The sequence below is a fragment of the Leptopilina heterotoma genome, unplaced genomic scaffold (assembly GCF_015476425.1).
Source record: "Leptopilina heterotoma isolate Lh14 unplaced genomic scaffold, ASM1547642v1 Lhet_27, whole genome shotgun sequence".
Classification (NCBI taxonomy): Eukaryota; Metazoa; Arthropoda; class Insecta; order Hymenoptera; family Figitidae; genus Leptopilina; species Leptopilina heterotoma.
In genome coordinates, this window is record NW_025110978.1 from 781,989 (window position 1) to 796,707 (window position 14,719).

The 14,719-nt window shown below is 23.9% G+C and overlaps 1 protein-coding gene across 4 annotated transcripts in view; it reads left to right on the forward strand.

The window, feature by feature from the left end:
* The window catches only part of LOC122503789, a 338,227-nt gene that overhangs the window by 304,976 nt on the left and 18,532 nt on the right, over window positions 1-14,719 (forward strand). For all 4 annotated transcript variants that reach the window (XM_043614481.1, XM_043614482.1, XM_043614479.1 and 1 more), the window contains one exon: window positions 8,186-8,269. In XM_043614481.1, coding sequence (XP_043470416.1) covers window positions 8,186-8,269 — 84 coding nt within the window. The remainder of the gene's footprint in view (window positions 1-8,185; window positions 8,270-14,719) is intronic.

The following is a 14,719-nucleotide window of genomic DNA, read 5'->3' on the forward strand; positions in this document are numbered from 1 at the left end:
CTGGAACTGAAACTGAACTGGAACTGAAATATAAAGGGGAATTTAAAAAAGTGGAAACTTTTTTAAATTCCACTTTATATTTCCCTCTTTTTGATATTTTTCTCATTTTTTCAAAAAAATAATTTTTTTTTATCCACTTTTTGTTTTATTTCATATACGCATCTTTCTTGCGCAGACATTATGTGTAAATACATGCTCGTAAAATTGGATTCCATAGCGGCAATTTATTCACTTCCTTGGGGAAGTGATGCTTATCTCTTTTTCATAAGGTGGTAATTTCGTTTATTCTTTCTTTCTATTTTCTCTCTCTCTCTCTCTCTCTTTTGATTCTGATAAGAGAATGACCAGAAGGTTTTTTTGATAAAGAAAGTGGCAAACCACTGTCTCAGGATCTTTCTGCAATTTTTTCCCCCAAGTTTATTGACTGATTCGAGATTTATTTAAGTATATAGTTACTGCTTCCAGCGCGTCTAAAGGATTATTATTTTCATTTCTCCATACACTTCAAATATGACTGGATGAAGAGATTCACGAGTCTTGATAATAGAAGTCATTTTTTTTTCCTCGCTTTCCACGAGAGGAACGCACATTCTTGTTATATTGTTGTCTTAGGAGATAAATTCCTCATATTTCAGTTGTCGACTCCTAATTTTTTCTTGTAAAATTTTATTTCTTTTAAAATTTTTTCAATTGTACAACTTTTTCTTGAAAAATTTTTATTGTGTAAAATTTGTTCACTTGTATGTTTTTCTTGTAAAATTTTCTTCCTATAAAATAAGTTTCTTGTAAAATTTATTCACTCGTATATTTTCCTTGTAAAATTTTCTTCCAGCAAAATTTGTTTCTTTCAGAATTTTTTTTGCTTCAATAATTTTTTTCTGTTAAATATTTCTCGTGCAAAATTTGTTTCCTTTAATCATCTTCATGGTTTATTAATAAAATTCTTAAAAGTTATTGAATTTCAAATTCTTAAAATCTTCACATTTATACTTAAAGAAAAGCAAAAGGATCGAAAGAGCTAAAATTTAAAGAAAAATTAAGAATTAAGAAATTAAGAAAGAAAAGACATTAGAGAAAAAGCAAAGAAAAAAAATAGAGAAAACACTAACTAACGGAGCAAAGAGAATCTAACATCGTGGACTTATGGAAATCGGTAGTCGACTGCCAAGAGGATACATTAAACTTAATGGCCCTCCTCTCATGCAATAATCGACGATTCCACGGGTGGGCTCAAGTTCCCGCAGCTTTACGACTTCATTGAACCTGAACCCATGGTAGCGAGGTCCTCCGATACTCAACAGAAATTTTTCCTTGTTTTCTGACCCCCTTCTCGTCCTACCGACTTATCTTCACTTTTGACCCTTTCTTCATTCCACCGTATCCTCTAATCTTCCTCCTTTGCTCTGACCTCTTCTTGTATTTATTATACATATATATACCTGGAATTTATATATATACGAACATGTGTGTTAGACTGATGACTACAACGACGACGACGATGATGATGATGATGATAATGATAATGACAATTTTCAGAATGATGACGATAATCGCGATATAAGCAGCATTAGGCTGAACTTTGGTGTCAGATTTCCGACACCGTTTTAATTCGTGTTCGTAACGGTATAGGGAGCAAATTTTATGTCTAGTTGCGGTTTTTCACAATCTTTTTTCCTTTTTTTTTTTTTTGCTTTTTCAAAAGAAACTTTAGTAAAATCGTAGCTTTCCTCCCAGCTGAAAAAGTTCTATAGAATTTCACTAGAATCATTCTATATGAATTCTAGTTAATATTCTATAGAATTTCACTAGAACGATTCTATAGAATTTCTACATGAATTCTACTAAATTTTAATGATTTTTAATTAGAAAGAAAATAAATTTCGTGAAATAATTTTTTTAACATTATATTATTATATGATTACCACAGGGCTCGAACTAGGTCCGTAAATACCGTAAAGGTCCGTTAATTTGATTCAAGTCCGTAAAAGTCAGATTTTTTAAAAAAAGACCCGTAATTTAATTAAAAAGGACAAAAAGTTCGTAAATTGGATGATGTAATTTGGATAATTTAAGAGAAATTACAAATGATTGCAAAATTTAATTATTTTCAAAAGTAATAAAATTTTTAGCAGAAATTCAATTCTGTTCAAAAACTTTTACAAAATTCTCGTCAAAATTTCAATTATCTTTATAAATAATAAAATTCTTCTTAAAAATTTAATTATTTTCAAAAATTTAATAATAAAATTCTTGTCAAAATTTCAATTATTTCCAAAAATTTTCCTCAAGTTAATGATTTTCAATATCTATTATTTTCAAAAAATAATAAAAATTTCACAGAAATTCAATTATCTATAAATTTTTTATAAATTTCTTTCGCAATATAATTTAATTATTTTTCTATAGGTATAATAACATTTTTAAAGGGATTCAATTATTTGTCGAAATAATAAAATTCTTTTTATGAATTTAATTATTTTCATAAATAGTAAAACTCATCGTAGATTTTCAATTATTTTTAATACAATTTTAATCGAATTTCTCGGAAAATTTAATTATTTATTTTTTCTTATAAATGTCACTAAAAATCGTCGAAATTTTCAATTATTTAAAAATATGTTGGTAAAGTTCTTTATGAGAATTTTGATTTTTAAGAAACATTCAATTATTAAATAAACTATTAATTTTTTTATTTAAATAATTGAATTCTAGTAAAATTTTTAAATAAAAGTTGATTTAAAAATGAATTTCACTCAATATCTTAGTTGATAATTGAATATTAAAAGCAATATAGAGTAAATTTTTAGAAATAATTAAATTTTGAAATTAATTTTTTTTATATGAATTTACGATTATTTGAAATTTGTAAAATTAAATATTGTAAATAAATGAATTTTGAAAATTGTAGAACTTTTTTGTAAATTAATTGATTTAAAGATAAATTTTAGTGAAAAATTCTTAAAAATAATAAGTGAATTAATATGATGGAAATAATTTTGAAGAAGTACAATATTACAATATAAAATAATGATTTTATCAATTTGCCATTTTTAATATTATTATAAAACATGAAGAAAAAATTTAATTTATACTTTTAAGTAAAATGTTCTTTTATTTGACTCGGATTGGTTATACTTTTGTCAGTAATTGGTCCGTAATTTTTCATTTTTGGTCCGTAAAATCTATATTTTTAAATACTTTCACTGATTCGAGTCCTGTTACTCAGTTAAATAAATTATATTTATTTAAATGATATAAAGAATTTTTGCCTAAAATTTGTCATATAAATCAAATGTAAAATTTAAATACACAATAATATAAAATTGAAAAATATTATTTCACAAAGTTTAATTAAAAATCACTAGAATTTCTATAGAATGATTCTAGTGAAATTCTATAGATCTGGGCTCAATTTGATAAAGATTTCTTTTAAAGAAAAAACGATTTATTAAAATTCAAAATTTGAAAAAGAAGAAAATGAACTATTGGTATTATTAGATTTGTCAGGTTTAGATTCAAAATGAAGATAATAAACAAATAAAAGATACGAGATTTTTAAAATTCAAAATGGCTGATCCAATATGGCAGACGATTTTTAAAAATTTATCAAATTCGAATGAAACTTAGCTCCTGGTGTTTTCTGAGTAATTCACTCCAAATTTGCTATTCGAAAAATTTCAAAAATCCATAATTATTTAAAAAAAAATTTAATTTGTTATAAATATGAAAAAATTTATCTATTTTATGAAAAATTATTGGGTATTGTTTCAAAAATTGACTCACGTTTTTTGTTGATTGTAAAGAGTAAATAATAATGAGACTCACCTGTAACAAAAAAAAAGAGAATCATTAAAATATGGATTGTTTAAACTATTTTTGCATATTTGCAAAAATTAGTATTTATTTTTGGATGAAATTTATTCTAAAATTAGTAAGAGTTAAAAAAAGTTTTCAAACACTTTACGTTGTAAAAATTTGCTTTGAATATTTTCAAAAATATTAAAAATTGACAAAAAATTCCAAACGCTTTAGATTTTTCTTACCATAAAGTAACAATGACTACATTTTTCCATGAAATAATTAAAAAAATTATTCTTTAAAAGAATATTAAAAACACCTATAAAGAGATCCATAAATAATATTTTGCAAATTAACAGACGACAATTTTTCGACAGATGAAAATCATCGAAATAACAAGTGTGAAAAGAGAGAGATAGAGAAAAAAAACATTTTTTTTCTACTTGTGCAACATCTCATTGTGTATGCACGGCCGTTTTGCCGGACAATGAACACGAAAGCATTGAGGAGTAAATACTAAATGGGTGTAGAGTACTTGAAAACATATCCAAAGCCTCTTAAGCGTCTCGAGGAATATAACGTTGGATTTTAAATCAAGAGAGTAGTACAAACACAGTTGTATCATCGGTCTTACGTCAAGTGTAACTATCGTTTCATCTTTTTTTTTTCTTTCTTCTTCTTCTTCTTTTATATACATCTATCTATCTATATACATGTGAAACGTTACGTCGTCACATGGAAACTTCTTTTTACCACGAAGAGCGCCTATAAGATCCATTCCACTTTCACTCTCGTCATCGATGACTGAATTTCCGTTTGCATCCACTTCAACGCATCCCCATAATAATGTCGACGAAATTTCGACACGAAAAATCTTATCTGACCATTTCCATGTTACTCGAAAGACTAATTAATCTATTGTGTTATTATAAGAATCAGCTTCCTTCCTGTTACGATTAGATTTTGAAATTTTCTGTATAATAAATGATATATTGAAATCCTTCATTATTTATAATGATATTATTTGTTTATTTATAAATTGAAAATTTTATTTTTTTGTTCTTTGTCTTTCTCTTGCATTTCATTTTCTTTGCGTTTTATTCTCTTTGCATTTTTTTATCTTCGTGCTTTTTTATTTTTGCATTTTTTCTTTTCGCTTTTTTCAGAATTACATATTTTTTTGGGTTTTAAATACATATTAAAATTTGTTCTTTTTATTCTCTTCGCTATTTTTTTTAATGTATTGTTCCATTTATTTTGATTTTGTGTTGAAATGTTTCATTCAGATTGCTCCACTTTTACTTTTATCGGTGAAATGAATATTATTAATATTGTAACTTTTAATTTTCATTTTACATATTCACTAATTTACATTTACAATTTTATTACCATGTTTATTTAATTTACTATTATTTTATATTATTATTAATACGAGCAACAATTTAATTTTCTAGAATAACATTAGCAATTTTGAAAATAATATAATTTAAAAATTTGTACATAATTCAAATTTTTGTTGAAAACAGTAAAAAAATCCAATTTTGGAAAAATTACAAATAACTGCAGAAATTCAATTATTTTCAAGAGTGATAAAATTCTACTCATAAAATTCAATTATCTTTCAAATTTAAAAAAAAATTCTCGTCGAAATCCCAATTATCTTTCTAAATAACAAAATTCTTCCCCAAAGTTCAATTATTTTCAAATCAATTTCAAATTCCCAAAAATAGTACACAAACATTTAATTATTTTCATAAAATAATAACAATTTCTCAGGAATTCAATTATTTACAAATTATTTATAAATTCCTTCGCAATAATTACATTATTTTTATAAATAATAAAGTCTTCGACTCGGAGCAATTGCTATCTTCATGTTTTATAAAAATATTCTTATAAGTATTATTGAATTTAAAAAGATTTGAATTTAAAATTTTTGAAATTCTTAATTCCTATGGAAAAATAATATTAATTTAATATTTTATTTAAAAAAAAAGTTATTGATTTTTTCGAATAATTTTACAATTATAGAAATTCGTAAATAAATGTAACAGAACATTTTTTTGAGTAAAATTTTTTCCTTTATTTTCTAAAAATATAAAGTTTTAATTTCATTTTCAATTAAAATTTGTAATTGTCAAATAGAATAGAATATGTAATGTTTCTTTTCCAAAAGAAAAAAATGAGTTTCTGAACAACATTGTTATTGAGAAATATGAATTATTCATAAAATGGGTTTATTTCCTATTTCTGAACTATAACTTTTTAACAATTAACAATTTTCTCATATTTTTTATAAATAAAAAGGAGAAAAATTTGCATAATTTAGATCAGTCAAACGAAATTTGTTATAGAAAAAATCATATATAATAAACAAAATTTATTTGTTAATCATAATTTTGTTATATTTTCTAATTTCAAATATTGTTTTATTATAAATCATGAAAAAATACCTACATTTTTTCGATCTGTCAGACAATATTTTTTAAAGAAAAAAAAAACAAAAGCATACACAAAAACTATAACTTTCAAATGTGGACAGACAGAATGAAAGAATGAAATACGGAGATTATTATAGTTAGGAATTATTGTTTTATTTATTTATTTATTTAATCATAATAATATTAAAAAAATGTAATGAAAAAAATGAAGAGAAAGAAGGGAAGAAACTTCAATTTTAATTTTATTTTAACAAAAAATTAATTTTAATTACTTTTTAATTAACTTTAATTAGATACTTAATTTTTTATTTATTTTATTTTTCCTTTTTACTTAAAAATATTTCGTTTGTATTATATTTATTTTTTTTACCTAAAATCACTTATTAAGAGTAATAGTAGGTAATTCAATTTCGTTTTATTCAGTTATTCAGTATTTATTCAGTAATAATTATTTATAAATTTACCCTTGAAACGAATTTTTACTTTTGTTAATTTTATTTTAATTTAAATTATTACTATTTTCTTTTTTACCTAAAATCTCGTTTTTAAGGGTATTTGAACCATTATGAAGTCATAGTTTGTGCAAAGCATTTGTTCTAAGGCTATGAAGTCATAATGGTTTAAATTCCCTTAAAATAATTAATTAAACAGACTTTTAGTAATTTTTCGTTTTAGTAGTTACTTTTTTAGTTTACACATATTTTTAAAAATTTTATTAATATTTATTGTTTTAATAATAATAAAAAATAAATTTAAACATAAATAATGTATAAAATAATTTTTGACGACATTTTTTATTGAAATTATTTATAGTTTTGATTAAGGGCATTTGAACCTTGAAGACGTCACACATGCTTTGCACAAACTGTAACGTCATCAAGGTTCAAATGCCCTTAATATTTTTTTTTTTACTTAAAATCACGTTTTAGAAAAATTAATTTAATTTTAGTTGCATTAAATTTTAATAATATTTTGGTTAAAAACATGCTTGAAAATTAATTACAATTTATTGGTTATTATTTTCTTTTTTTGGTATTTTTTAAATTGTAGTGAGAATTATTACTTGTAAATTAACATTTGAAATGATTTTTTTGAAATAACTATTTATAGTTCTGCTTTAAATTATTATTTCTTTTTTTGATCGAAAATTGAATTTTATGAATTTCAATTATATTCAATATTAATAATAATGTATTTAGAAATATTAAATAATTAAAATATATTTTAATATTTTATTGATTACTGAGTTTTAGTAAACTATATTTTAGTATGACTATGTTTTAGTATTTTTAGGCTTTAGTGTTAATTATTTTTTTTTTTCAAGTTTTAGAAACAATCATAAAATAACATTTAAAATTAATTTTTACTTCAGTGATTTATAATTTTGAATTAAATGATGTTTATTATTCTTGTTTTTTTATCTAAAATAATATTTTTAAAATTATAATTCAATTTAGTTGTAGTATACATTTCTATTTTAGTAGTAACTGTTTTAGTTTGAAAATATTTTATTTTAAATTTCAATAGGAAAAATTTGTAAAATAACAGTTGACACTATAATTGTTTTTGGAGCTATGCATAGTTCTAAAATACACATTTATACAAACTGTAAATACTATTTATGAATTTAACAACATTTTATTTAGTAAAATAATAGCAACACTTATTTCAAACTAATTATATAACTAATTATATTTTATTAAAATTGTATCAACCCTACTTCTTTAACCGTTTTAAATATTTCACTTACTTAATTCAATTGAGAAATTATTGCTTCGAAAAAATGGAATAATAATAAAAATACAATAAAATAATATTAATAATAAAAATATAATAAAATAATATTAATAATGAAAATAAAAACACATAATAATAATAGTAATTTAATATTATCAATAATAATAATTGCGGAAAATTTTCTCAACTATTCGTATGTACATTTTCAGATATCGAGGCGGAATGTCAAGACGATTACATGAAGATCCGAATTGGCTTTAATGGCTCGTTCGCCGGACTTCTCTACTCTGCAGGTAAAGATTTATTACAGTAATAATAATTTGGACTTATTACGCGCAATGATCCATGAATATTATATATAGAGATAACTTCATATAGTTACGCAGTACTTAATTGGAGCTCTTAGAAAATGAAAAGAAAGAAGAGAGGGGAAAAAATTTTCTACGTAAATGTATTATCTTAAAGTTACTCATGCAGAAAGGTTCCATTGGAATATATATATATACCTTTCTCTCTCTATTTCTTTCTCTCTCTCTCTTTCGAAGGGAACATAACGAGTATACATGGCGCTAATAATGGAAAAGTAATTATCGTAAATCGATCGGGCAGGACGATTAGTCGAGAGCACGCTTTTTTCGTCGCGGCATAAGATTGTACTATCTCCGTTATTCCGATTCTGCGTGTTTTCCATGGCGCGGTGTATTGCACACGGGACGAAGAAAAGGAAGACATGGATTCTCAGGTGGTCCGTAAATATCTAACGCTGCATCTTTCTATACACTCTCTATACGTCCCCACGAGTTACCTACGAGTCCTTCGAAGAAATCCCATTGCAGTGATCATCGCAAATTATATGGATGTGCGCTAGCAAGAAAGCAACAGACTCGGGTCGGACATGAATTTCATTCGATTTATTCCCCGCATATTTACCTCTAATATATTAATTATGAAACAATCCTATGCCAACGAATCTTTTTCAGAAATCATATATATAGATTATGAGATTTTATGATAACGAGTTGTACTTATTTATGTTAAGTCTGTGATTTTACATAACGGTACGAGTTTTATTTGAATCGTGCGATTTTATTAGTTTTCTTGATATTAATTTTACTTTTTCGTTGATTAAATGCGGTGATAAAACTTGTACTTTCGAAAGACGATTTGGAAATTTAATTTCTTTTGTAATTTTACATTTGTATTTCATTCAAGTTTCTCTTTATTTCCATTTGGAAAAATATTCAATTGCATTAAAATTTGAATGTACGATTTTATTCTGATACTCAATTTAAGTAAAAAAATAATTAAAAATGAAATAAAAATATGTTCTATCGTAAGTAATATTAAAATGAGAAAACGTATTGGCTGACTAAAATTGATCTGCACTACTGATTTAAAATTAATCAACTAATGAACTAATAGACTATAAATGTAAATACAAAAAAAAGAACGAGTTTCGCTCAACTGTAAGTAGTTTTTGCTATTAATCTCAGTGAACCGATGACTGATTAAATACTAACTTTTACTACAGATATAAAAAAATATATATATTGTTCAGAAACTCATTTTTTTCTTTTGGAAAAGAAACATTTCATGTTCTATTCTATATTTCAATTACAAATTTTAATTCAAAATGAAATTAAAACTTTTTATATTTTTAGAAAATAAAGGAAAAAATTTTACTCAAAAAGTAAAAAAAAATTAGTAACATATGTCAGTCGTATAGTCAGACCAACTTTTGACAAAATTTCATTTTTTCAGTCTCTTTAAGAATTCAGGAGAGGAAATTTAATATTTAAAGTTTACTTACTTGCCTTTGTATTTTTATTTGAAACTTGAAAGTTTCTTTTAGTTAAAGAAAAGTTGAGAATAAGTAGTATAAAGCCGTGTAGGTCAGACATACTTCGATTGGTTCACTGTTCATTAAATCATAAGTTCCAAATTTGGCACTTTTTCCACTTATAAAAAAAATTAAGATAAAATAAATTATATAAGTAAAATGAAGAAGGTAAATAAAAAATATTAATTCTGACTCGAAGTGATCGTTAACCGCAAAATTTTATTTATTAAAATTTAAAAATATTAATTTTTATTGGTTAAAAGACTTGTTACAATTGTAGTGAAAGGAAAGTTAAAATTTTTCTAATTATAAAATAAAAATAGTCGCTTCAATTTTTCTTATGAAATAAAAGAAAATTTAGATTTTAAATAAATTGGATAAAAACTACTTTATAAGGAAAGCAATAAGGAAATAGAAGTACAAGAAAATTATTTTTGCAACAAATTAGTAAGTTCAAACTTATTTATTGACAAAACACACAAGAGCTTAATGTTATTGTACATTCAAAATAATGACTCTGGATAATTAACAATTACAATTATAAATTGTAAATTACAATTAAAAATTTATAAGACTATTCTAAATAACGTCTCATCGGTACCTATTTTTACTAGTCTCTTTTTATTTAACATATCTGTTATCCTCCTCTTTTCGCTAATATATATATATATATTCACAATTAAAACTCACAATTCCAATGGGACATATTTTTAGTATTTTATTTCACATATTACATTTATTTTACATAAGTGAAAACTCACATTTACAAAATAAACCAAAAAAATGTTGGCTAAAACTAAGAAAAAAATTTTCCTTTTAAATCAATTTAATATTTAACATCAACGAGTCTGCTTTCTAAAGTAAAAACGTAGTAACCGCAATAATAATAATAATTCACAGTAAAACGTGAGGTGTTAAAATAACACCAGAATGGATTAAAATAATCTATTTTGGTGTTATTTTTAACTATATAAATAAAATATTACTTTAAATAAAACACCAAAGTCAACGATTTGTAAAAATTAAACGTCAATTATTTTCATAAATAATAAAATTTTTTACAGAAATTCAATTATTTACCAATTTTTTTTATAAATTTCTTCGCAATATTTCAATTATTTTCATAAATAATAACATTTTTACATGGATTCAATTATTTTTATAAATAATAAGATTCTTTTAAGAATTTAATTATTTTCATAAATAATAAAACTAATTGCAGAATTTCAATTATTTTTAATGCAATTTTAATCGAATTCCTCGAAAAATGTAATTATTCTTAAAAATTTTATTAAAATTCGTCCAAAGAATTGAATGATTTAAAAAATTTGTTGATAACATTTTTTATGAGAATTTAATTTCAAGAAAAATGAAATTACTAAATTATTTATTTTTGTATTTAAATAATTGAATTCTCGTAGAATTTACTAATAAAAATGGTTTTAAAAATGAATTTCAGTTAAAATTTTCAATTATAATTAAATATTAAAAGCATTATAACGTGGATTTTTAGAAATAATTAAATTTTGAAAAAGTTTCAAATTAAAATCATTGAAATTCTTAATTTTTCATATTTTTGACAAACCATTCTGTAGAATTAATTCTTTTTAAAAGTTTAATAGGATTTTTATTGAAATTATTTCAAGTTTTTATTTTTCAATATAATATTTAATTAAAGAATTTCCGAAGAGTTGAAATTTTGTAAAATTGAATTGTAAACGAATGAATTTGAAAATTCTCAAAGAACTTTTTTTAAAAATTATTAAAAATAATGGATTTATTGAAAAATTTTAGTTAAAAACACTAGAAAAAAAATTATTTTTAGAGAAGTTACAAATTATTGCAGAAATTCAATTATTTTCAAGAGTAATAAAATTCTTCTTAAGGATTCAATTATATTTTTACTAATAATAAAACTCATCGTTGCGTTTCAATTATTTTTCGTACAATTATAATTGAATTCCCTGAAAAAAGTAATTATGTTCATGCAAGTTTTAATAAAATTCGACAAGAGAATTCAATTATTTAAAAATTTGTTAATAAAATTCTTTATGAGAATTAAATTTTAAGAAACATATTCAATTATTCAATAAATTATTTACTTTTGCATTTAAATAATTAAATTCTTGTAGAATTTTCCAATAAAAATTGATTTTCATTTCATAAAAATGAATTTCAGTTAAAATTTTAGATTATAATTGAATATTAAAAGCAATATAGCGTGAATTTTGAGAAATAATTGAATTTTGAAATTAATTTTTTTGAAAAAGTTTAATTGAATTTTCTTTTATATTATTTAAAGTTTTTATTTTCTAATATGCATTTAATTAAAGAATTTAGGAATAATTGAAATTTTGTGATATTGAATATTGTAAACAAATCGATTTGAAAATTGCCAAAAAACTTTTTCGAAAATTATTAAAAATAATAGATATAAAGTAAAATTGTAGTTTTCAATTTTTGAAAATAATAATTGAATTGAAATAATTAAAATAATTTTGAAGAAGTATAATATTTTTTAATATAAAATAATGATTTTATTACTTGGTCATCTTTAATTATTATTATAAAATATGAAGAAATCGATTACTCCGAGTCGAAGACTCGGTGTTATCGATATCTTCATGTTTTGTAGTAATAGAAAAATTTAATGAACTAAAATTTCATTCATTGTAAAAAATAACACCAAAATTGATTATTTTAGTCTTTTTTGGTGTTAATTTAATCTCCAACACTTTTTAATACCTCACGATTTACTGTGAACCAATTAATTTAATTTAAATTATTTAATTAGTTTAATAATTTCCATAAGGACGTAGGTATGGTTTATTTATAATCTAAGTAAACTTTAACCTTACGGAAAATGCTGTAACTAGGTTTTTTCATTGGACAGCAGAATTTTGAATTACTTTAAAAATAATCCTGCTTAAAATTTATACTTCACATAGAAGAAAACATGTCCTTGTTATTTACAATTTTTTAAAAATAAAAAACAATGTCTCCTAAGCTCAGTAATTAACAATACTTTGATGAAAAAAGATAGTTGAAATATAAAGTACAAGTAATTTTCTATCGTAAAACTTTGTAAAGGCCTTGAAAAATATAAAGTGTTCTTCCAATACATATGTCAAGAATCTATTTTCACACGATACAAAATGTTGCAAAATTTATCGCAATTTCTCATGAATACACTGAGAAAAAAATATATTTGAATTCATTTGATATAATCAAATCAAATAAAAAATCTTTGTTACACATACAACCAATAATTATTTTTGAATTTAGCATAATATATTTGATTCGTTACATAATAAGTTTGGTTCAATAAAAATTACGTTTAATTCAATTATAATGATTGCCTAATTCAAACATATTTACTTATTTATGTATTTATAAGAAATTTTTTAGTGCATAGACAAAACGCTTTGAATGTCTATTTTTTAATAGATGAAACGCCATTAACAGATAACATCTGAATTTGTACAAAGAAAAAGCGATAATCTAATTTTAAGAATCTCCTACTATAAAATAGGAGCCAAGAATATTCTCCACTTTAATTAAGTGGAAAATATTCTTACAATAAGATTGATATTCTTATTGTAAGAATATTTCCCTCTTAATTAATTTAAGTAAAGAATATTCTTGGCTTTTATTTAAGTAGGAACTTTTTAAAATAAGATTATCGTTTTTTCTGTGTACCATTTAAGGGACAATTTCACCAACTCAGATTGAAAATTTATCATTGATTAATGTCATAGCTTAACCGCTCATGATTGGTCGGTTAAGGATTCAATCACCAATTAACTTTTAATCAGTGTCGGTGAAACTATGGCCTAGTGTTAATGATTAATTCTAATAGTAAAACAATGAAGGCGAAACTGACACCAAAAGTCAACAAGTGCAAAACAATTAGAAGCAATTTTTTCTTATTGATCACATCAAACAGTGTTGCTCACAATATGTCGCTAGTGTTAATAGAGTTTTTTACAAAACAGGCACAATTTCCTCCACTTGATACTTATGACTAATTCCGATATGAAAACGATGAAAGCAAGAGTGTATCCCACGATCAGGACGGAACAAAAAATTAAAATCAATTTCTTCTTGTTTGTCACATCTGGAGGTGGAACTTCAACTTTTTTCTTGAAATAATGGCCAACAAACATATTCAGCAATCCACTTTCTGAAGCTTTCAGAATTATTTCGTTAAAACGGTCAATATAAGGAGAATCGTACCTTACAAGCCAACCATTCACGTAATACATTATAGGCTCCTGCAGAATTTTAACGTTTAATTTCTTTTTTCTAGCATTAAATTCATTTACTGCAAATTCAGCGTCTACCAAAATGCAAGATACATTTCGAAACTTCGCCATGTACCTTAAACAACTGAAATGTTTTCCAGATAGTGGAATCTTGACAGAATTTTTAGCAAGCTTTCGCACGTACGGACGAGAAGTGTTCAACAAAGATTCCTTTATAAAGGGGTCCATCATCGGTGTCAAAGACGAGTCTGCAAGCTCCTGAAGAGTCGAAATTTGCGGTTCTGCTCTGAAACTGATGTCTAAAATTACAGAGTACATGTAACCTGAGTAGATGATGCAATTTAACATTAAAATTCCGAATACTAATCTTTCTGCTGTCTTCTTTGGCTCTTGGGTGACGGACAATCCCATTATAATTTGAACGATACTGAAAGTCTGCCAAATGTCCCTGTCAAATTTGAGAGAAAAGGCCGTAACTCTGATGGCAGCAATAACAACAGTTGTTGCAACTATCATGCAAATTAATTCTTGAGAGATCTCAACATTTTCAGTTTCTCTTCGGTTGTTTAAAATAACTGCCTTCGTTGAACTAAGCGACAAAATGCGAATGCGTGGAGCATTAAACCCCTCATTGTACA